Genomic DNA, 25,094 nt, shown 5'->3' on the forward strand with positions numbered 1-25,094 from the left:
GTTCTGGCTGCATCCCCATATACATTGGGGTATGTCCCTAGGGCACTGGTATTGTTCCTCTGACAAGGTTAATAACAGTAAAACTGATAATTAAATGAATACAATACTCAGAGGGTGCTGTTGCTAGTATTCATATATTGTTGCTTCACAACATAAATTCCTTTGATAGTCAGACACTACATTTCCCAAGATGCAAAGTGATTCACAATTCCATCATCCCAATGCATTTCGGCCGTCATGGGCCTTCATCAAGGGAATATCTATAAATAATAAATGAATGCGCCACTCAATATACAGGAACAAGACCATCAAAATCATTATTGTAATGCAAACCAAAGAGTCGAGATAGAGTAGTGCCCGTGAACGCGGCAAAGAAATAATAAAACATGTGGCCGTAAATCCCACATAACATGAATACAATACGAAACTTTTCTGAATCCGAGTGTCAAGCGAAGAGTGCAAAGGTATGGTAAATATGAATGGTGCCGAGTTTAACATGCAGGATCGGGGTAGCGCCAAAGTACGGATGTTATTTAAATCGAGCCGTTTTATGAAACGATACGCTCTTCTAAGTTAAAGGAGCAGAATGTTCGACAGCTACTATACTTATCAAAAAAGGAAATCAATCAGAGACTGCACGCGAGTACCATGCTTAAATATCATAGAGTGTAAAGAATACCCCGAGGACTAAGAATTCCTATGAAACCGTCACTATGCAAGAATGTGCAAAGATTCAAAGACCGTTGGTTTGCCATTTTAAACAAATGCTCCTTGGATATAATTGTACTTATTATTGAAGAACTATCTAACATCCTTGAAGAAATGTCAAAAGAAATATCTATCTTAAAAACAGAATTGAGCAGCTCCATGTAGGAGAGTAGGGTCTGCTATCCTATGGCCACCCCAAATTTTTGCTTTTGCTTCACTGGTTTTATGACTTAGTGTGGCTGTGGGCCTGCTAATCAGACCCACAGCCCTGCTGCTCTCTCCCTAAATTAATGCCAATGCACACTAGGTGCATTACCAATTGGAACTGGTTCACCTTATTGGACCCTGTAACAGTGTACCCCAGGTACCCAGGGCATAGGTGTATCCAAGGCCTACCAGGGGCTGCAGCATGTATTATGCCACCCCTGGCCTCATTATTTGACACAACTGGCTGATCACTCAGCTGGGGTAAGTTGGTGTAATCACCTCTTACTTAGATATAGTATATCTATATCTAACATATATGGACACATGGTAACCTATCAGCCACTCCTATGGCAGGCCTTAACAATCCTGGAGGCAGAGTGCTTGGTTTCATGTGAGATGTTGCTCTGGCATGAGCTGAGCCTGTCTGCAGCTTTCGGAACAACGTCCTTTAGCTGTTTCATGATATTGCCGTACCATATAATCTTAAGTGCATTATGTACCTCGCGGTCAAATGCTAACTTTGGTTTGGCTTTATCAAAACATGTCGAGTAAGGTGTCATACGATTTGGAATACTACCCCCTCGCCAATTCTGGCGACGGGGGTAGCATTCCACCCTTCTAGAGGGACACGACATGTACCTAACCTGAAACCCGGGTAAAGTTAGACAGAGCCTCAGCATCACAAAATGGATGCTGCCACCACAGACACAAGTCTGCCCTCCTGCTGCTGGGAGTCCTTCCAGCTTGGGAGGTGTGGACAAAGGGTTTCCTGTCAGGGGAGGTGCTTGTACCACCCCAGACAGGATTTTGTGTAGTGGGTTAGGGAGGGCTGAATAGATTGAGACATGCCTGGGGCACACAAGGTGTCCCTGCGCATATGCCAGTTCAAACCGGAGCTGGGGCTCTCCAGCCCCAGTCCTGGCGCGAAACTGGACAAAGGAAAGGGGGTGTAAACGCCCCCCTTCCTGGTCCCACCCAGAGGAGGGACCTAGCAGGTAATCCGGCCCCTAGATTTGGAATAAGAGTAGGAGCTGTGTCCCAAGACTTCAGATCATCCTGAAACTCGACTTTAACAAGAAGAACTACTGGACTTCGACGTTCTGCTGCACAGAAGACTGAAGAGAATCTCCCTTGTGGCCAAGGAGTGACCACCCTGTTAATACAGGCACCATCCAGTAACACAACGACTGCTTTGCCGCCGCTGCCGCCGGAGACCGAGCCCAGAGCCCGACAAGACCCAGACTCCCAGACATCTCTGAGCCAGATCCACAGTCCCTGCAAAGAAGAGACCCGTGGAGGCACCGAGAGACGTGGGACCGGCCATCTTGGAACGTCCACGACAAGCTGACTGCGCAGCACCCGAGGCATCCTCAACGCTGTGCTTTGGGCCCTGAGAAGCCCGAACACTGAGCAGCATTTGCACCAAAGACCAGCCCTCCAGCATCCACGAGATCTGCGTGGGGCCCTTTTGCTTTTTGCCACTCGACGCGTCATCCCGTTTACTGGCCCGTTGGCTAGTGGCCATCTTGGCGACGAAATCTACGAACAACACCGCTGGTCTGGTTGCTCCAGTCTGGCCCTTGCTCCTGTGAAAAGGAGCAGCCCCTCTGACCTTGCTGGTTAGATCACCAAGCTTTCATCGACTCCTGCGTGGCTTGCATTAGCCAAGACCTGTTTGCTCCAATCGAGAAGCCGACACCACCATCAGCTAGAGCCTTCGTGGGACAGCTCGTGAGTGACTCCTGGACGTCGTCGATATCTTCACTTCCACGTGGCTTCAGCGACAAGCTTCCTTTCTTCACCTGTTGGCACCCGACATCGCCTGGTTCCTTCCTGGTTCCACGCCGGTCACTGGCTAGTGACTTTGAACATTGTCCCCTCTGCTTACAGGTCGTCTACTCTTCAGATCCATCCTTGGATCCACCCGAACTCTTCCTGCCTGGCCGCCTGCAGCATCTTCATCCTCAGGCTCCATAGACCTGCACGACGAAACCCGACGCACTTTGACCCCTATGCACCCGCTTCCTGTGGGTGAGGTAACGCTGGCACTCCGGTGCTCCTGGGTAGAGAAACATCTCTAGTGTCTAGGTATCAAGTTGTTAGGTTCTGGTCCATCCGGAAGACTCCTTTTCCTTCAACTTTGTGACTTTTACGCACCCATTGAAATTAATAGGTGCACACGTGTAACTTTTAACACTGCACACGCATCCTGTGGCCTCCTGGTCACTACCTACAGTTAGCTCCTTGTCGTCCCAGCGATTCCCAAGGCCCTAGGCCTTCCTTCCTTTTTATTCATGGTTCTTATACCACTATTTTAGTATATGGTTTAGCTGGCCACCTGGCCCATCCATAATTGTGCAACTTTTGTATATTTAAACACTGCCTTGTTTTAAACGAATGTGCTTCTGTGCTCATAAAGAGTATAGGGGATACTTTTAGTAAATAAATACATATATATTTTGAATATATATCTGTGTGGTGTCCTTTCATTTGGTATTCAAGGAGGTTACATATGGTAAAACAGCTGGCTTCACATGCCCTCAAGAGTTTAGCCTGCAGACTACACTGTCCACGCTACCACTAGGATAGCTGGTCTATCAAGGTTGACTTCAACCACCACCATAAGGGTTGTTTGGCATGGTACAAGGTGATCACTAGAATTAGTGAGCAGCATATACCAGGTCAACTTCTCACACTCCATGCCGGCTGAAGATTGGACCAAGGTGTTGCAAGATATTGATGATCAGTTATCTAAACATACCCAGGAAATAAATGAGAGAAAAATTCGGAAATTTCGTCATGATACGATTGATTATAAATTAGGGGAAGTCTACACTTGGGCTGATATATATGCCAGACGCAGGCAGAACAAACCACAAACACAGAACACTGATACATCTTCATCAGGCAGTGATACATCTAGCTATACCAGACCACCACACGAGCCCGTGGCATCAACATCATCCATGGTCCCATCCACAATAGTAGGCACCTCTTTTTTAGGGGTAGGCCCCGCCGACAGAGATGACCCAGGAGGAACAAAAGAAAAAGAGAAAGAGCAACCCCAAACTTGAACTGTCACAGCCAAGAAAGACATAACCAAGAAGGAAGGACAACAGATAACCTAGTAATCAACATTTTGGATTACCAATTCTCAGCATTGGAATTAAAAACACGACAAAAAGGCACGTCATTCGTACCAACAAGTCACACCAATCTATTGGAACTAGAAATTAGTCTCTTTAAACTCGTGAGAAAACTCAACCTACGACATTTCTTTGAGAACATTGTTACAGATCAACAGGAACCCACAGTAGATTTATTGATGGGACTAAAATCCAGAAGCACGTATATGGCACCTACCAGTCATAAGAGCATCGACATTTATTTAAGAGGTTTTATATAGCGCTAGCCAGACCCGAAGGTATCGGAGCGCTTCACAGCATATAGGAGAAAAATCACACAAAAGAGACAAAAGTATTCAAAAGTTCCAGTGTGCTGAGCGTCCAAGGGGCGCATTGAGGTAGAGAGGTTCCGAGGTAGTCTCAGTGCGTGGACAAAGTCTTGGGGTAGGTCTTCGTCCGAGAGTTGAAGGACGAGGAGGGGGTTAGGGGACGGGGATGAGGTAGGGAGTGATGGAGCATTTGCCTGGTGGCTGCAGAGTGTAGGCTTTTGTGTTTCGGATTTCAGTTCGGGAAGACACGGTTTAGGTATAGGTCTTTTAGGAGTCTTTTGAATTTTATGAAGGAGGGAATAGTCCTTATATCAACCGGGATGGAATTCCAGATTTTGGGTGCGTTTCCTGCGAAGGAACATGCTGCCGCTTTTTGCTTGCGTGTTTTCAAAGGGATAAGTAAGAGGGTGTTGGAGCTCCTGAGGTTTCTTGACTGGCCGGCTTTCTTGAGCTTGGAGGCCAGGTATTCCAGTTTCCCTGTGGGCAAGGCTTTGTGTGTAAGGCAGGCAGTTCTAAAGCTGGCACGCATTTCCACTGGGAGCCATTTTAGTTCTCTGAGTGCGGGAGATAAGTGGTCATATTTTTTTACTCCGGTGACCATTCTGCCAGCAGCATTGAGAGCTGGTTTGAGTGGCGCTAGGTGGGAGAGAGCTGTACCGGAGAGAATTGCGTTCCCATAGTCCAGTCTAGATAACACCAGTGATTGGGTAGCTTGTTTGAGGTCCATGGGCGGGATGAAGGGTTTAATTTTGTTGAGAAGCTTCAGATTGAGGAAGGCACTCTTCGCGGAGGTCTTGATGTGTTTGGTCATGGTTAGTTTCTGGTCGAGGGTGATTCCTAGTTAGCCAGGGTGAGATTACCGTTGAGAGCATCGATTGCTTTCAGCCACTCTACGATTTGCGGGTTTTCATCTTTGTTGAAGATGAGGAGGATTTCGTTTTTTTCTTGATTGAGTTTGATGTGGTTTGTTGATAGCCATTGTTGAACTTCTTTAAGAGTGTTGTTGAGTCTTAGAATGTCGTTAATGGAGGGGGTTTCCAAGTAGATCTGGGTGTCGTCTGCATATAGGTGGAAAGGGATGTTGGCTTTTTTTAGAATGGTTGTGAGGGGTTCCATGTATATGTTGAACAGTTGAGGGGAGAGTACTGAACCTTGGGGGACACTTCTTTTGACGGGGAGTAGGTCGGACGTAAAGGATTCGATTTTTATCCTTTGGGAGCGACTGTGAAAGAAGGAGGAGAACCATTGAAGGACCACCTCGTCTGCACCCACTCGGTCTTTGAGAGCCTTGATGAGAAGATCGTGATCCACTGTGTCAAAGGCTGCCGAAAGGTCTAGGAGTATGAGTAGGCAGCATTGGTCAGTGTCCAGGGACTTGAGGATGTCATCGAAGATGTTAAGGATCGCGCTTCCAGTGCTACAGTCTTTTCTGAAGTCTGATAGGTGGTGGTCTAGCAGGTTGATATTGTCGATGTGCTGATTCAGTTGACGGAGAACGCATTTTTCGAGGATTTTGGCTAGGAAGGGGAGATTGGAGACCGGTCTGAAGTTGTTCAGGTCTTTGGTGTCTAGGCCTGGCTTTTTGAGTAGTGGTGTGACTTGGCCGACTTTGAGACAGTCTGGTATGATGCCGTTTTTTAAGGAGCTGTTTATGATTTCACACCATAGTGGTGCGAGGGAGAGTTTCAGCTTTTTGGTCATTTTGGAGGGTACAGGGTCGAGGATGTGTGATGAGGGTTTGGAGGAGGAGATTAATTTGAGAATCTCAGTTTCAGGAACGGGGTCGAAGGATCTCCAGGCTTTTGTTGGGCGCGAGCTAGAGGTGGTTTGGGTTGCTGGGGCTGAGTTTTTGGAGGCGGGATAGAGGATGATGTTGAGTGATAGCTCGATCTTGTTGATTTTTTTGTTGAAGAAGTTTGCGAAGTTGTCACATAGGTCTTTGGAGGCCTGGGCTGGGGTTGTAGAAGGTTTGGAAGTTTGTTGCTTGATGATGTTAAAGAGTTCTTTTGGTCTGTTTTTCGCACTGTCAAGAGCGGTGCAGAAAAAGTTGGTTTTTTCAGTATTTATGTTTTTTGTACTTTCTTCTTGCTGTTTTGAGTTTCTCGCAGAGGCTAGAAGAGGGCGTTCTGTGGCTCTAAGCTGCCTCCTTTCATCGTTAATGTCCTTGTTGAACCAGGATCTGGAGGGGATGTTCCTGGATTTTTTCAGTTTCAGGGGGGCTAGTTGGTCTAGGATGGAGGACATAGTTGAGTTGTAGTGGGATGTGAATTCTGTTGTTGAGAGACCGTCTTGGGAGATGGGGAGGAGGGTGATTATTTTTTTTTCTAATTCAGCCATGTTGATCTGTGTTAGGTTTCTTGTCCATGTGGGGGGGTCTTGGATGGGAGGTTGGTACATGATCGGTTGCGAGATGCGGAATAGGATTAAGTGGTGGTCTGACCAGTCGACCGGTAGGATGTGGTCTATTGTGATTGCGTCGTGTTGGGCAATGATGGCATCCAGGATTGCTCCTTTGTTGTGGGTTTCTTCTGAGCAGTGCTGGGTAAGGTCGTTATTATGTAATAGCTCATTCAAGTTTTGGATTGGTGCGCTGTTTTTATCATTCCGGTGCAGGTTGAGGTCGCCCCGAATTAGGTTGTTGCTATCTCAGAGAGAGCAGTGGGCAACCAGGTCTGAGAGGTGTTCCGTGAACATGAAGGTGTTGCCTGGAGGATGGTATAGGAGATGACAGTGTAGCGGTTTATTGTTGCTGGTGTTAATGTTGGCGGTTAGGCATTCAAAGGAGTTGTAGTTGAAAGTGTCAATTTCGGTCACGGACAAGTTGTTGTTGTGAATGATTGCTAGACCCCCACCTTTTTGGGCTCTTCTATCTTTGTTGATGATAGAGAAGCCCAGGGGTATGAGCATATCCGTGATTGGAGGAGAGGTGTCAGTTAGCCAGGTCTCTGTGATGAAGGCTATATCAATGTCATAGTTGAGGAAGGATTCAGCTAACTCTGTGGCATGTTTAGTGGCTGATCTGCAGTTTATGAGCATGCAGTTGGTCAGGGGTGTCTCTTTTTTTGGTTCCTTTGTTAGGGGGGCAGTAGGGATGTTGATAAGGGAGGGTGGGGGTCTAGTGGGTTTCGGGATGGAGTGATCAATTCTGAATCCAGTGATTACCTGAATCGAGGATTGGGGGATGTGTGTAGAGGGGGTGGTGTACGAGGAGGCCAGCTCGGTCGCTTCATCAGAAGACATGGCTTCCATAGTTCTATTAGGTCTTGGAGTAAGGTTCGAGAGGGGGGATGTGGTCCAGCTGGTTTGCGGAGCCTTTGGTGAGTGTGGTTGGAGATGAAAGGAGAAGAGTGGGGGTTTAAGGTGGGCTTATGGAAAGTAGCGAGGTTGCTTAGGATGTCGTTCAGATCGTGTATTATAATAACCACTTGGCTTTCAATCAGGGAGAGCCGGCGCTCCGACTCTTCTTGGGGGGGAGTGGGTGGATTCTGGGTGGGGTCTTCTCGGACGTGCGAGGATCTGACAATGTTGTGCTTACTTTTGGAAGTTGTAGTGTTGTCGGTTAGGGTTATGGGGTTAGGCACGGGGTGGGAAGGGTCATGTTGTGGTAGTTGTTTTCTTTTGCAGGTGGGTATGGGAGGGTGATTCGGAGACTTAGAGTGAGTATTGAGGTCGACCGGTAAGGCTTGAAGTGGGATATGCACCGGGGGGAGTTCGAGGGGACAGACCAGTGCAGGAGGTGGTGCCTTGTTCTTGATGGTAGAGGTGTAGGAGGTGGTTCGAGGAGGAGAGTATGAGTTAGTGATAGCGGGTGCCAGAATAGTGTGGATGTTCTGCAGGGGTGACTGGTTTTCCAGGTAGAGGGGGAACGATGGGAGGGGAGGCTGTGTGTGGATGGCGGAAGTCCTCAGAGAGGGAAAGTGGAGATCACATGACTCAAGGTTGCCATTGTTAGCTTGAATCAAGACTGTGCCATTGGAGTAGATGGTCACAAAGGTGTTCCCACAGCGTGCCTTGCGGTTAGGGATAGAGAATGATAGTTTGCAGCTATGGGGAGTAATGATGGTTTTGGTAATGTGGAGTTGTGTTCTAAGGGTGGAATTCCACTTGTCGGGCCTTTCCGTGTGAAAGATGAGGTCCATTTTTACTTGGCCTTTGGCGGAGCAATGATATAGGTCAGCAAATAGTGATTCAGGGTATTGCCTGATTAGTTTGTGTTTGAGGTTTTTTTTCGCTTTGAGTGAGAGGTTGAGGGGGAAATTGATCAGGAAGGAGTTCGGGCCGTGCGATTTTATATAGGGTGAGGTGAGGGGGTTGGGGTAGGTTGACATGGTAGAAGGCATATTATTTAAGTTGGCGGTGGGGTTGGTTCCTTTCGGACTGGGTGCGTTATGTTAGAAAAGGGGACGGGGGGTTGTAGAGGGAGACGGGACTGCTAGCGAGGTCAGACCGCTTCTATATGGGTTGGGTTGGTTGGCTGTTAATACACGGACTGTGGGGGCAGGGAGAGAGAAGAGCAGAGGGGCTTGTGTCAATTAGGTTTCTGGAGGGGTGTGCGCTAGTTTCTGTTGACCAGACGTTGAATTATGAGTTATGTAACCTACCAGCGTTTAATGGGATAGCCTCCAGGAGGTCAGGCCGAATGAGTAGATGGGAGCTGCAGCAGAAGGATGCAGCGGGCTGCTGTCGCAGCAATGATAGCACTGGATTAGATATTGATGAGCCTGGCCGCAGATTTGGCTGGACCGCGCCGTTATTGGGGGTTGGGAAGTGGCTCGACTAGGAGGTTTACAAGAAAGGGAAGTGCTACGGTTTCTGAGTGGAAAGAGGTATCACGTAGGTGGGGACCAGATTTGTATTAAGGTGAGGTGAATCCACAGGAGCAGGGGGCATTCAGGATGAAAGGGACTCACCGACGTTGAGGAGCTCTGAGTAGATCGTATAGCACTTTCCCGGTTTCCTTGGTATCAGTCAGGTGGTCCTACGTGGCCTTGGCTGTCTAGGCTCTCTTGGGACCTCTGCAGGGTGCCCTTGAGCTGTGGGCCTTCTCTTCAGTGGTTCAGGTTATCATTGTAACAACAGGGCAGCCATTTTATGGACAGGCGCTGTAGAACTCTGCAGTAGCTCAAAGACGGCTACCTGAGGTCCCCATAGAGACAGATTGCAGATCATAGAGGATCGAGGCTTCTCCTGAGCCCCTTGCATGGTGTCAACAAATTGCTTACCATCCGTTTCCAGGGACTTTTCAATTAGTGCCCAAACTGTGCGGCCATTTTAAAGTCAGGCGCTGTGTAGCTCTGGAGCAGCTTGCGTTCCTTTTTCCTAATAGTACTCTACTTGTTGGCCAATGTGAGGGGAGCAATCTGTGTCTGGGGCTGTCTGGACTCTCATGGGCCTGAGAGGTGTCCTTAAGGAGTGAGCCGATAGATTTGTGGTTCTGGCAGTCGGTGTTGTGTCAGCGGGCGGCCATTTTAAGGACAGGCACTGCAGAGCTCTGCAGTATCTCCAATACAGCTGCCTGAGATCCCCATTGTGCCAGATTGTAGATCAGGGAGGGAAGAGGCTCTCTCTGGCCCACTGCAGGATGTCATGGAATTGCCTGCAGCCCGTTAGCCACGAGTTTCCTTGAAGGCTGTCTTGATCGAGAGGCCATTTTAGGGTCAGGCGTTGCGGAGCTTAGTGAGAGCTTGCGCTCCGTTTTTGGAAAGCAGACTTCGCGGTGTCCAGGAGCAGGGAGCGGTCCATGTTCGGGGCTGGCGGCACTCTTGAGGGTCACCTTTTGCATCCCAGGAGTTCTTTACGAAGTTGGATGCTGCTTGTGCCAGTCATCAAGCTGCAGAGTTGGTTGCTGCCTGTGCCGGTAACTCTCGAGGGTCCGGTTTCTTTATGTGTTCTTTATGAATTTGGATGCTGCCTGTGTCGGTCATCAGACTGCGATCACTCTTGAGGGTCCAAGATGGGAGTCCTGAGATCGATGAGGGCTGCAGGCTGCCGATCATCCATGAGGCATCAGTTTCAACCTGAGGGAGACGCGGCGCCGATTCTCGTCACTTCTTCGCTTGGTGGCGGCGAGAGGTCGATCCAGGCTTGTCCCACTCGGGGAATAATCCGGTGAGTGTTTGTTCTTTCTTTGCGAGGGATGTTGGGGGGTACACGGTGCTGCCAGTGCCCGGGAGCTCGGGAGATGTTTGAATTGCTTGTAAAACAGGATTTAGCCAAGTTGAATTTCAAAAGAACACACAGTAAAAACAACTTCACTGAAAAAGAATATGGCATCTTAAAATCCATAGCTCAAAATCCTTCAATAGTGTGCCAAAAAGCTGACAAAGGTGGCGCCTTAGTGGTACTTAACACTAGTTACTACAATGAACAAGTGGAGATCCATTTGTCTGACCAACAGACATACATAAAGCTAAACATGAACCTCACGGATCAGTTTTTAGATGTTCTTAAGACCATAGTTCAGAAGGCGTTTGACAATGGCATAATAAATGAAAAAGTAAAGAAGTTCTTGATCACTATCAATCCAAAAAGTCCTACTCTATATATGACACCTAAGATTCATAAGGATCCTGTCAAGCCACCGTTTCGCCCAGTAGTCTCCACCAGAGGCAGCCTCCATGAAGGGGATGGAAAATTTTTGGATCGCTACTTGCAACCCATAGTGATGAAAATGAGCACCTACATCAAAGATACTTCTGAATTCTGAACAAAATAAGCCAAATATCCGTGACTGACAATGAAAACATATTATTATGCACCATTGATGTGCAATTGTTATATACCTCCATTCCACACCAACTTGGGATCGATGCAATTGAACAAGCGTTGTTACACTCCAATTACAATGAGGAAATGAAAGTTTTCCTTATGGAGTTTTTGATATATACGTTGATGCACAGCTACTTTAAATGGAATGATGAATGGTTCCTTCAGAAGACTGGAACATCTATGGGCAATTGTGCCGCTCCATCTTATGCTAATATCTTTATGAGTTGCTTTAAAGAAACCCACATACTATCAGTATCATCATGGATAGCACACACTAAACTATTCGTAAGATTCATCGATGATATCTTTCTATTATGGAACGGCACAGTAACAGAGCTTAGTGATGAGCTTACCAAATGTAATCAGATAGATGGAAGAATACAATTCACCCAAGAGATTCAAAAGCATACCATAACATTTTTGGATATGAGAATCACTAAATGTTCTTCAGGCTTCAAAACAGATTTGTTCAGAAAAGCTACTGACAGAAACAATACCCTACATTTCGGTAGCTTTCATCAACCCTCACTGAAACGACACTTACCTTACACACAACTATTGAGAGTGAAGAGGATTGTGTCAGACCCCAATAACAGAGATACACAGATGGAATACATGATACAGCGCTTCAAAGCTCACAACTATTCAGATGAAGTACTCACACAGGCTCAAAAACGTTGTCAATTGACCACAAGACAAGAATTATTAACACCCAAAGTTAAACCTACACAGAACCGTATAACTGTGGTTTCTAAATTCTCCACAAAGAGCAGAGCTTACAAAAGAATTATCAAACGTCACTGGTCAATACTGAAGCTAGAACAGGATTTTAACCACATATTTGATCATGAACCTATCTTTGCTTATACTCGAAGAAATTTGGGAGAGATCATCAAACAACCCATGAGTCAAAATACCTCCATGTCTTACAAAGGCACAATTCCGTGCTGGAATTGTAATAATTGCAACAACGTACTGACAGGATCTAGTATCTCACATCCCATGAAAGGTCACAACATCAAACTAAAAGTGACTGCTACATGCCATACCACTAACGTTGTATATCTATTGAAATGTCCATGTGGCAAACTATAAGTTGGTCAAACAGAAAGAAAACTAAAGGTGAGAGTAAATGAACATAAAAGCATCATTAGAACTAGACAACTCAAGTCTACTGTGGCAACTCATTTCATCGAAGCTGGTCACAACATCAGTCAGTTGAAATGTTGTGTTCTTGAAATCATTTAAAGATGTGAGGGGAGAATCAACCATAACTATATCCGACAACGAGAAAACCATTGGATACGCCAGCTGAACTCTTTAAAGCCACATGGGAATGTTGGACTTGGCCCTTTTTGCAGGGTCATCTCTAAACTTTTTGCCTTCCTCCTGTATTTTTTCTGACCTGTTGTTGGCTGTTTTATGACTCTGGGCACCTTACCACTGCTGATCAGTGCTAAGGTGCATATGCTCTCCCTATGGTAAAATGTATACATTGATTGGTTTCCATGTTTGGCTATTTGGTTTACTATCAGCCCCTAGTAAAGTGCACCAGGAGTGCCAGGGCTTGTAAATACAAATGCTGCTGGTGGGCTTGCAGCACTGGTTGTGCCACCCACAGAAGCGGCCTAGTAAAATGTGTCTAGGGTCTGCCACTGCAGAGCCTGCGCGCGGTCTGGTACTGTCGCGCTGATTGCGCAAGTGCACCTACTTGCCAGTCCCCAAACCTTCACTTAACTACATATTAGTCACCCCTCTGGTAGGCCCATGGGCAGGGTGCATTGTAGGCATAAGGTAGGACATGCCCTGATGTGTGTGGCATGTCCTAATAGGGAATTACAGCCATTTTTGTTTTTCACTATTGAAGGCTACCTGCTCTCCATAGGCCAGAATGGGCTGCTGGAATTACTACACGCTGTAATCCCAGTGGACTCAGAGAGCATGGTAGAAAGTCAAGTTTAGTATGCCTGAACTCAGGATAATAAAATACTTCTTTTAGTAAAGTTTATTTTAATATCCTGTGTTTGTAAATACTACTTTTAGAAAGTTAGTATTTACTGACCTGGCCATTTCAGTCCGCCTCTGCTGTGTGTGTATGTGCTGCCTAGTTTCAGTGGGGAGCAGGGCTGGGGAATTCCAGGAGACAGGCTGGCTGCCAGGTGGTGGGTAGAGAGATTACACCAGGATGGGTGGGAGGGACTTCTGTAAAGACCTGAAACGCACTGGTTCGCCATCTGGACGAAGCTAACAGCGCGCCGCGCTGAGACCTCACCCCTGGGCTGCCTCTCCTGCTTTTAACCTCGCTGGTGTGCTGAGAAGTTGGGAAAGCGTCCCCACGAAGCATCGCAGTCCACGGAGGAGCCGGGACTAGGACGCGACGTGGGACACTCGAGAAAGACGTCTACAAGCCTCCACGAACATTTGCCCCCAAAGAAATAAGGTATTTTGTGCCCTGTGTGCCTTGGTACGACCCGTACTTGCCTTGTACGAGCCGTGCCTGCTTTGCCGTCCGTGTGCGGCGCGTCCCTGCTACTGTATGGTCCGTACCGTATTAAATCCATTGCCGGCGCTCACGCGGGAAGCGTGAGGTTTGGCAATGAGCGTCCCGAACGTGTATGACGCGTACCTACGAGGGTACGGTCCGTACGGTTCGAGTCCGGCATACGCGTACTCACGCGAGAAGCGTGAGAAACGGCAAGACACCTCTAAAACCTTGTACAAAGCGTAACAAAGGCGCTACGAAGCGCACAGAACCCCTAAGAAGCCTATTGTAAGTACAATTTTGCCATTTTAAGATCTGTGGACTGCCTGAAAGCATTTACAAGTAACTGGAACATTATTGAAGCAAGAGAACTGTATTTTTGACAACCTGCCTAAAGAAATCTTTTATATAAAGAACTCTATTTTTGATAAATACAGCCTTGTGTCTTTGTGTGGTGGGGAGGTGATTATTGTGTGGGACAACTTCAACGCTTAACCTAATGCCCTCCGGAAATCTAGCCTGACTGCTTGCGCCACATTACCTAGAGGGTGAGCAGGGGTTATTTTTAAAGAGGTAATCCTACGCCCTGACTTAGAGGAAAGGGTCCCTGCTTGTCGCAAGTGCATACCTGCGCCAACCAGAGACCCCGGATTCTAACATTGGTGGCAGCGGTGAGGATTTACGGATTTGCGTTCTTGGTGTCTGCGCAGTGATTACTAACCATTGAACAATGAGGACAGTCCAGTAGCTTGAGCCACAGAACTTTGAATTTTAATTTTGCTTGCCAAGAAAGAAGATCCCTTGTGTTTGGAGTCATGCCGGGCCCAAACAGCATAGAGAAAACCGCGGCTGAAGCCTCTGAGGCTGGAGAGGTTGAATGGGATGAGTCAAAACTGGAGAGCTACAAGAGAACTGAACTCAAGTACTTCTGCAGGAAGCTCAATGTTCCACATGCAGGATGCAAGAACAGATCAGATCTCTACAAGGCGCTGAAAGCCTGGATTGAATCAAGGGGTGCAACTAAGGAAGTTACACCATTGAGACCAGCGGAAAGTGTTCGCAGTTTTGGCAGAGGCCTGTCGCCAGAGGAGCTGGCAGACAGACAGGCCACCAGGGATCATGAGATAACATTGGCAAAGCTGGAATTAAAAAGCCAATTGGAGCTAGAAAGCAAGAAGCTGGCTCTGGAAGAAAAGAAAATGGCTCTTGAAGAAAGAAAGATTCAGATGGAGCATGACTTCATAATGAAGAAATATGATATGGAGCTCGAGAGGCTTGAGGCCAGGAGTGTCTCAGCCCAGCAACCAGAAAGGTGTGTAGCTCAGAGATTGAGCTTTTCTGAGTGGGAGAAGGAATCCAGCTCAGATGGTGGCAGCAATATTGAATTTTATAGTGCTGAGAGAGTAGTACGCACACCCAGAGATGTGGCGCCTGACGTGAAGGAGGGGGTTAACATACACCAGGAGGTTCAAGGGCATGAGGTAGCTCCAGTAGTGCGCAGTATCCCTGAAGGGAATAGGGTAACTGGCGCAGGGGTTCATGGTCCTAGTGGCGGAAGGGACACTCTACTGACTCTAGTTGAGAGGTGCAGGGAGAGGGGTTCCCCCAAAGTTGAAGTCCTGGTAGGTGAGTGTGAAGACCGCCCAGAAGAGTGTGGGTTGTGTGACAGAGACAGTCAGATACTGTCTTGCCAGTCTCAGGAGAGTGGTGTGGAGTACGTGTGCGAGGCACTGGATGGTAAGGTGAAGGATAGTTTGGTTAACCCTGCTAGGGGGCTGTGTGATCTAATTGTGGGAGAGCATATTTTAAGTCCCTGTTTTCCCGAGCTATGCCAACACCTGTTGGAGAGTGAGTTCTCTGACCGCAGGGAGCTCACATTGGAGGCAGACCTTTTGGTGGATTCCAGAGGGTCTGGAGAGGCATTGGGGAGTGACCCCGTGGGGAGTGGCTCAGGTATCTTCCAACCCAGAGTGGTGGAAGTGGTGCAGAGTAGCCCAGCTAGGTCCCATGGTAGTGGGAGGGGTGTAGGGCCTCACGTCCTGTCTCAGTGGAGAAGGAGTGAGTGTGGGGCGGCGTGCCCCCAGGTGCCCGAAACCCAGTCTCAGAGCCTGGATGGTTCTTTAAGGGAACACCAGGCGGGGAGCCTAGGCTGTCCTGATGGACCGCCCGTTGAGGGGGATCCCCTAGTGTCTGATGAGCTGGGAGTGTCTGTAATCGGACCTCCATCAGTTCTGGTGTCTGGCAGTACCGCTCCAGTTGGGAGGGTGCAGAAGTCCAGATTGAGGGGTGAGAGGGGGAAAGAGTCCCCAGTGGAAGAACCAGTGGGTCAGGGGCCAGCCAGAAGGGCTGCGTCACCAGTGAATGACCATGGTGACACCACTTCTGACCTGGGGGATCTTCAGGCACTGTCAGATGGACAGGGGTCGGGATATCTGCGCCAGGCAGACTATCACACAACACATGAGTTATGTGTCACCCTCAGGGGGGGCATGCTTGCCCCCCAGGAAGTCCTGGTGCGCCAGGCGAGCGTTCAACCGCATGGGTTGGTCCCAGGGTTGGGAAGCCAGGTTCAGGTGTTGTCTGACCTGGAGGGTGGGACCACTGTAATCAGTGTCCTGACCCATGTTACTTCTAGGGGTACCACGCCAGTTGGGAGTGGGCAGTACTCTGGAAGGGGGTGCAGAGGGAGGGAGTCTTCGCCTCTGACCCCGGCTCACCTGAAGGGTTTAGACCCTAGGTTGGAGGGCCAGGTTCAGGGTGTCCCCCCTGACCTGGACGCCCAGTTGCAGGATAGAACCCCTGAACTGGTGGGCGAATTGCGCAGGACACCTGCCCCAGGTGCCCTGGCAATTCTGGAAGGGGGTACCACTCCAGGTGGGAGGGTACAGAACCCCAAGGAGGAGGACCGGGTGTGGGAGAGGCCACCCCAGTCTTTGGTCCAGCCACCGGGTACAGTCCTGGGGCTGGTGGGTCAGTGCTAGGATGTCATACCTGACCTGACGAGGGGGAGAATGGACAAAGGGTGCCAAGCACCTGGGGCTACTGCCCCCCGCTCCCTGGCGCCACAGAGGTTTGAGAGCCCTGAGAGGCATACAGCCAGGGTCTCATGCCTGACTACTGTCAGTGGCCACTGTAGCATTTTGCTGTCTGTCTGTTGGGACACACCTGTGGGCCAGTTAAGGTTAGGTGCTGCACAGGTGGTGTCCACAGGTGAGGAGAAGGGTTCCCCATGGATTGGCTTGGTGGGCCCTGAGAGTATGGACAGAGGGAGTCCAATAGGTTCAGATTGGCGTAGAACTGGAGTCTGCCCCTGCAGTTGCGGGCCAGGTCCTTGTTCTATCGCCCCAGTCAGGGAAGACCATCACGGTGGTGATTGGTCTACCCTGCGTTTTGGCTGGAAGTGGGGTTGTGTTGGACTTGGCCCTTTTTGCAGGGTCATCCCTAAACTTTTTGCCTTCCTCCTGTATTTTTTCTGACCTGTTGTTGGCTGTTTTATGACTCTGGGCACCTTACCACTGCTGATCAGTGCTAAGGTGCATATGCTCTCCCTGTGGTAAAATGTATACATTGATTGGTTTCCGTGTTTGGCTATTTGGTTTACTATCAGCCCCTAGTAAAGTGCACCAGGAGTGCCAGGGCTTGTAAATACAAATGCTGCTGGTGGGCTTGCAGTACTGGTTGTGCCACCCACAGAAGCGGCCTAGTAAAATGTGTCTAGGGTCTGCCACTGCAAAGCCTGCGCGCGGTCTGGTACTGTCGCGCTGATTGCGCAAGTGCACCTAGTTGACAGTCCCCAAACCTTCACTCAACTACATATTAGTCACCCCTCTGGTAGGCCCAAGGGCAGGGTGCATTGTAGGCATAAGGTAGGACATGCCCTGATGTGTGTGGCATGTCCTAATAGTGAATTACAGCCATTTTCGTTTTTCACTATTGAAGGCTACCTGCTCTCCATAGGCCAGAATGGGCTGCTGGGATTACTACACGCTGTAATCCCAGTGGACTCAGAGAGCATGGTAGAAAGTCAAGTTTAGTATGCCTGAACTCAGGATAATAAAATACTTCTTTTAGTAAAGTTTATTTTAATATCCTGTGTTTGTAAATACTACTTTTAGAAAGTTAGTATTTACTGACCTGGCCATTTCAGTCCGCCTCTGCTGTGTGTGTGTGAGTTCTGCCTAGTTTCAGTGGGGAGCAGGGCCGGGGAATTCCAGGAGACAGGCTGGCTGCCAGGTGGTGGGTAGAGAGATTACACCAGGATGGGTGGGAGGAGTACACCTTGACTCTGAATAGACCTGTGCTCTGCCACCACAATGCCGGCTCCGCCCCCTGTGGAGCAGCTGATGTCTCTGCCCTCTGCGCTGAAAGGAAAGAGCAAAGTCACCACAACAAAGTGCTCCAAAACCGGACTGACCCAGGCCCAGGCCCCCTGGCGACAAAGAACAAAAGAAACTTGCTATAAAAGAAGGAGCCCTGCTCCTAAGAAATCAGATCCTGTTTGCGCCAAGACGAACCTCTGCCTGAAGGAGAAGGACCTGGAGAAGCTGAAGGAGGAATACTGTCTCTCTGCCTGAGAGACTGGCCTGCAGTGGGTGCCTGTCTGCTGGAAGGAGAGGAAAAGACTAAAGGAAAAGACTTTGATTCAACTTGTGCTAAACTTCTCTCCAAGGGCTTGCTGATGAACTTGCCCCCTGAACTGCGCCCCAGGAACAGTGGGCGCTACCCCCCCCTTGAAGAAGAGGAGACTGCCGTGGGTGATCCTGCACCACTGACCCCGGAGAACCTGTGTGCCCTTATCTCGCTGAGCAACGCGACTTCTGCCGCCGGAGCTGCTGTGAGCACCGTAAATGCCTGCAAGCCTGAGCAAAGCAAGCAACTGCCCCCTCGAGCCGTAGCTCGCAACGTAAGGAGGAGGTAACTGTGTCTGAGCGCTGAGCCCTTGCGACCCTCCCCGGGCCGTAGAGACTTCTGTAAAGACCTGAAACGCACTGGTTCGCCATCCGGACGAAGCTAACAGTGCGCCGCGCTGAGAACTCACCCCTGGGCTGCCTCTCCTGCTTTTAACCTCGCTGGTTTGCTGAGAAGTTGGGAAAGCGTCCCCACGAAGCATTGCAGTCCACGGAGGAGCCGGGACTAGGACGCGACGTGGGACACTCGAGAAAGACGTCTACAAGCCTCCACAAACATTTGCCCCCAAAGAAATAAGGTATTTTGTGCCCTGTGCGCCTAGGTACGACCCGTACTTGCCTTGTACGAGCCGTGCCTGCTTTGCCGTCCGTGTGCGGCGCGTCCCTGCTACTGTACGGTCCGTACCGTATTAAATCCATTGCCGGCGCTCACGCAGGAAGCGTGAGGTTTGGCAAGGAGCGTCCCGAACGTGTACGACGCGTACCTACAAGGGTACGGTCCGTACGGTTCGAGTCCGGCATACGCGTACTCACGCGAGAAGCGTGAGAAACGGCAAGACACCTCTAAACCTTTTACAAAGCGTAACAAAGGCGCTACGAAGCGCACAGAACCCCTAAGAAGCCTATTTTAAGTACAATTTTGCCATTTTAAGATCTGTGGACTGCCTGAAAGCATTTACAAGTAACTGGAACATTATTGAAGCAAGAGAGCTGTATTTTTGACAACCTGCCTACAGAAAACTTTTATATAAAGAACTCTATTTTTGATAAATACAGCCTTGTGTCTTTGTGTGGTGGGGTGGTGATTATTGTGTGGGACAACTTGAACGCTTAACCTAATGCCCTCCGGAAATCTAGCCTGACTGCTCGCTCCACGTTACCTAGAGGGTGAGCAGGGTTTAGTTTTTAAAGAGGTAATCCTACGCCCTGACTTAGAGGAAAGGGTCCCTGCTTGTCGCAAGTGCATACCTGCACCAACCAGAGACCCCCGGATTCTAACAGGGATGAACGAGCGGATGGAATTCCAATGCTACTTATGATCGGAACTATATACCTTCTTTGAGCTGTGATACAACAGCTTCCCTAGTGGTCTTCGAATATTCTGTGAATTTTTCTTATCTTTCCTAATCTTTCTTAATTCCTTGTCTTAATTCTTCAGTCTAAATTTTCTAGTTGTATCCATGGGACGTTCTATTGTTCTCATCTTGTCTATTTCTATCTTTTCTAATCTTTTTTATCTTTTTTCTTGATCTCTTAGTTCAATCTATTGTACGTCGTGTTTATCTCATTTCCTTGATCCTCTAGTTTTATTCATAGTTACACGTTCTAGTCACTTTTACATTTCACTCACTCTCTAATATAGCACTTATTTTTCCCTGATGCATCTGATATTATTTTATTTCATTATCACGTTATCCAACTTAATACAACTATTGCATTTGTTTATAAAGCATCACTATTTACATTCAGGCGAGTCTTTTGTTTATGTTTAGTACCGGGTTTAATCCTACATCTATTGCAAGTTAAATCGGCTTTAAATAATCCACGATTACTAATCATCGAGAGATCCTCTGCACGAACAACATTCACGCTGTAGGAAAATACCCGTTATGCACGAGTAAGCTCTTGTTTTGTTTATAAACTAGCACATTCTGATTTAACCTTTTTGCATGTTCACGCTAAGGCCACTGTGCTAATACGCAATTTCTTTAACTTTTAAGAGTGTAACGTTTCATAAAACGGCTCGATTTAAATAACATCCGTACTTTGGCGCTACCCCGATCCTGCATGTTAAACTCGGCACCATTCATATTTACCATACCTTTGCACTTTTCGCTTGACACTCGGGTTCAGAAAAGTTTCGTATTGTATTCATGTTATGTGGGATTTACGGCCACATGTTTTATTATTTCTTTGCCGCGTTCACGGGCACTACTCTATCTCGACTCTTTGGTTTGTATTACAATAATGATTTTGATGGTCTTGTTCCTGTATATTGAGTGGCTCATTCATTTATTATTTATAGATATTCCCTTGATGAAGGCCCATGACGGCCGAAATGCATTGGGATGATGGAATTGTGAATCACTTTGCATCTTGGGAAATGTAGTGTCTGACTATCAAAGGAATTTATGTTGTGAAGCAACAATATATGAATACTAGCAACAGCACCCTCTGAGTATTGTATTCATTTAATTATCAGTTTTACTGTTATTAACCTCGTTAGAGGAACAATACCAGTGCCCTGGGGACATACCCCAATGTATATGGGGATGCAGTCAGAGCTTATCCACATCACTCGGGTTCAGTGAGTGATTCCCAGTAGGCACAGTACAAACTTTAAAACTTTATCAAGCAAATTGGTTGTGCACGTACAGCTATCATATATCTGTGCTTGTAATTAGCTCAGCCACTGGTAATTACTCGGGGCTGCATCCCAATCCATTATTATCTCGCACACCAAGCCACTTCAGTTTGGACCCAGCTATATGCAACTCAGTCTTGACCCTGCTCCAATGAGAAAAGTTCAGCCCGAACTGCCAAGCCAGGTGCTCATACAAGGCAGCAATCCATCCTTCCTCCCCGGCTCTCACAAATACCCCAATCACAAATCTGTAGTACTTAATGAAATTCATGACAGCATTCCTAAATAAAATCTCCAATAAACTTGCACACAAGTTGAATCTCTCCTCATTGGAACAATTCAACAATACTCAGAGAGGCGTTTGATTTGCACTATTTCTAAGCCAGTACCGGTCTACAGTCCTGGATCACTCCCATTATGCACTCAATTAAAACAGAACTGCATAAGCCTTTCCAATTGGAGTAATACTCAGGCATCTTGAAACCTACATTCAAGCTAAGTCCCTCTCGAAATTGGAAAATTATCTTCCAGAAGCTTCTCAACTCATTATAATGATATCCCGAACAACTCATTTGCACCATGAACACCCTATGTTATCTCCTGTAACCCATTTCTCCATCACAGCTATAGACTTTGCTCTTCACATTCTATTTCTCATTAAAACATCTCCGTCATTATGACTACCCTATCTACTCTCCTTACGGATCCTCCTCCTCCCTCTTAAACCCAACCTGCAATCCGATCCTCACTTGAACTTTCCATCTTCAACCCTACATCTACAGGAAATTAACTGCTAACCCGTCTTGTGCTTTTTGATAAATCATTTGTTTTTCGTGCAACAAACAACACAGTTCGCTTCATATGGAACACAGTGAAAACAGTAATACACTTTTTCAGCACTTCCCCAGTCACATGCATGTTACTCAATACTTTCCAGTGCATAATATTCCCACCATCTGCACATGATTTTAGTATGTTTTTGAGGACAACCTCTAGCACAATATACCTTTTGTTCCACTTAGCATACCAGTCCACGCAATTCCACTAAAGTAAGGGGCTGTGGGGGTCATCCATTTGCAAGCAGTGTCTTGATTGGCGAGCGTTGTAGCCACCACCACCATTATTTGCTTACATCGGGGTCCGCCAGGGTCCTCCAGTAAACCCAGTAGGCCTCAATGAGGCCCACCTATCCTTCCCATTTCTGTTTGCATGACAGGAATACCTCTGGCGCATTGTTAACCAATGTATGGTATATCTGAGACACAGCACCTTTACTGAGGCGGCCCATATGGAGCTTGGCTCCTAGGGAATTGTGATCGGGTAGTTCAGTAGGGACCTAGATGTGATACGATAGGGCATGATGAAGCTGTAAATACTTATGGAACTGCAGGTTAGATGAGGAGAATTATTGCTGAAGCTCCGGGAAGGATTGTAGGTAATCCCCCTTCCACACATCACCCAAAATGGTAATCCTTATCCTGTCCAAGTGTCTGAAGGCATCAAGGCATGCACTGTCCTGTAGCCCTCTTCTCTCCCACAGTGGGGACGACTGTGTAAGCCTCTTGTCTCATCCTGTAAAACAGGAGGCCATGGCACACCTTGATGACAACTGCAGTCACCTCCAAGAGGTGGCTAGGAAGTGGTGTTCCATTCATCAGTTCCAGAACAGCATCAAGGCCTAAGTATGAGCGCTCCAGGCAGTACCCTCCAGTAGGGTCGCTCAGTAATCCAGCCTAATGTCTGCTATCCCAAGCCTCCGTCATGTACTGACTGCCTGCACTTGCCCAGGGCAATGCGAACTGGACGACCTGCCCATAAAAAAGTACCGACCAGGGTATTAATGTTTTGGACCCAACTACTGGGAATGTCAAAGGGGAAATGTTGGAGAGTATACATAAATCTGGTCAGGAGCATCATATTAAATATACAGTGCTTGAAAAATCATAAAAGGTTTATTAGACCTGCAGGACTAGTAACTTAAATAATCTACTCGCGTTGGAAGGGGCAGAGGTGTCGCCAATGGATTCGGCAGCGGAGGAGGTGTAATAATGGTCGACCCGCGCCGATCCGGATCCAGGCCTGGATTCCTGGGGGCCCTGCAGAGCCGAAGCCGCCGGCATCGAAGGCCTAGAACCCCCAGCCGAGTCCACAGGGTCCGAAGGCGCGGCGGCGGAGTCGGGCTGCCCAAAGATGGAGTGGAGGGCTTCGTAAAAACTACGAAGTTGGGCAGGGGTCGCCCCGGCTTCCGGGAAGGGAGGGAGGCTCAGGGCAGACCCAACAGGCTCCGTGGGTGGAGCCTGACGACTACCTTCCGCAACCCGCCTCGCGTCAGCCGACCGACGGGGAGAAGGCGAAGAGCGATGGTGCTTCTTCGCCTTCTTCTTGTGCTTCGACTTACCCAAAGACGAAGACTTCGAAGAGGAGTGATGGTGGTGACTCCGTGACTGGTCCCATGACTTCCTTCTCGACCGGGACCTCGAGCAGCGCGGAGCTGACTGCCGGGCCTCGGGAAGCTTTCGGGACCGCTCCCGTAAAGACTTGGGTTCATGGCCCCGCAGTCGGAGCACAACTTCGAGTCGTGGTCGCGCTCCAAACATCAGAGGCACACGAGATGTGGGTCAATGACCGACATCCACTTGTAACAGGAGTCACAAGGTTTGAAGCCGGTCCGTTGATGTGACATCCCTTGCACCAGGAGTCGGACAACTCAAAGAAGTCAACAAAAAGTAACAAAAAATCTCTAGTCAAAAAAGACTAAGGGTACCGCTCTCTCCGCATGTGCGCTGACAGGTGCGGAAAAAGAAAGAACTGACATCAGCGTGCAGGGGCGGTGTGAGAAGTTGGCCTGGCATATGCTGGTCACTAGTTATAGTGGCCACTTTGCACCAGTCCAATTCGACTCTTGGTAGATAGGTTTAAAGACAACCTTTTAAAGAAAGCTATCCTAGTGGTAGCTGTGGAGAGCAGCCTTCAGGCTAAGTCTCTGAGGAATGTAAAGCAGCTTGTTTTACCTTATAATCTCTTGAATTACCAAATGAAAAGACACCACACAGGTATATATATCAAATATATATGTATTTATTTCTAAATATACTGTACTAATCTCTTTATGAGATTAGAGCCAGGTAAACATTCAAAAGATCATCAGTTCTCAATAAATTAAGCACAAATATGGCTGTAGCCCTAGGGGCGTACCAGACCATATACTAAAATAATGGGTTAACAAACTCGACTTGCAAAATGAAGAGGCCTAGGGCCTTGGGAATTGCTGGGGCTTCACTACTGCAGTGTTAGCAGGTACGTAATCAGCCCACAGGAGACGCGTGCAGTGTCTAAACACACACGCGGGTTTTCAATGCGTTTCAATGGCAAATGTCGTGGTTTGTATTTTACAGTTCTAGGGCACTTCGCAAAAGTCAACAGGCAAGCAACTTACAGGGTAAGTATTTCGAGAGCCAACACACACTTGGGCACCGGAGTGCACGAGTTACCTCACCCAGGGAAGCCGGGTGCATAGGTGTCCTTTGGTGTCGGGTCGCGATGCTGTTTCCAATGGAGATCACTGGATACTTGCCACTTGTGACGACTGGAGAGGTGTCCGTTCGAATCCGACGATGGATTGGAGTTGCAGAAGACCTAGAAATTGAGGGGACAGAGTTCAGAGTCACTTGCCAGTGACCGGTGGCCAGCAAGATGGATGACCACAGCTGTCGCGTCTCTTCAGGTCGGTGATGGTGTTTTGTCTCTTCGCTCACGAGGTCCAGGAAGGCTCGACGATGACCAGCAGCTGGGTTCGGGAGGTCCCACGACGTCTGCAGCTGTTGACGGTGTCGGCACCCAGATTGGAGCCAACAAGCCTTGGCAGCCGCAAGTCTCGTGTGGAGTGAAGATTGGCAATGGTGCAGCCCAGCAAGGTTTGATGGACTTACCCAGCAAGGGTAAGTGAGGGCAGACCCAGAGCAACCAGGCGAGCCCTTGAAATCGATGTGGAGGTCTTCAGGTGAGTTACTAGCCAACGGGCAAGCAACCGCAAAGACGCCTTTGCAGGAAAAGTTTAACAACAGCCCACGGTCACTCGGGACAGGGTAGGCCGCTGAAATTCGGTACTAGACCTGCTAGGGACTTGGACAACAAGTGGTCCAAAGCACAACTTCGTTGGACGTAGTTTAGGGCTTGCACTCGAAATCAGTGCACGCTTCCCTG

The 25,094-nt window shown here is 48.2% G+C and overlaps 2 protein-coding genes across 7 annotated transcripts in view; both read left to right on the forward strand.

The window, feature by feature from the left end:
- LOC146871983 (bystin-like) overlaps window positions 1-25,094 on the forward strand; it is a 552,899-nt gene that overhangs the window by 86,909 nt on the left and 440,896 nt on the right. The window lies entirely within an intron of this gene.
- Window positions 9,914-25,094, forward strand: part of LOC146871984 (uncharacterized) — a 249,209-nt gene continuing 234,028 nt past the window's right edge. For both annotated transcript variants that reach the window (XR_014981290.1, XM_085652854.1), the window contains exon 1: window positions 9,914-10,477. Coding sequence is in view for 1 of the 2 variants with exons in the window: in XM_085652854.1 (XP_085508980.1) it covers window positions 10,323-10,477 (155 nt within the window). In the remaining variant the exon portion in view is untranslated. The remainder of the gene's footprint in view (window positions 10,478-25,094) is intronic.

Source organism: Triturus cristatus, chromosome 1_1 (assembly GCF_964204655.1).
Source record: "Triturus cristatus chromosome 1_1, aTriCri1.1, whole genome shotgun sequence".
NCBI classification, from domain to species: domain Eukaryota; kingdom Metazoa; phylum Chordata; class Amphibia; order Caudata; family Salamandridae; genus Triturus; species Triturus cristatus.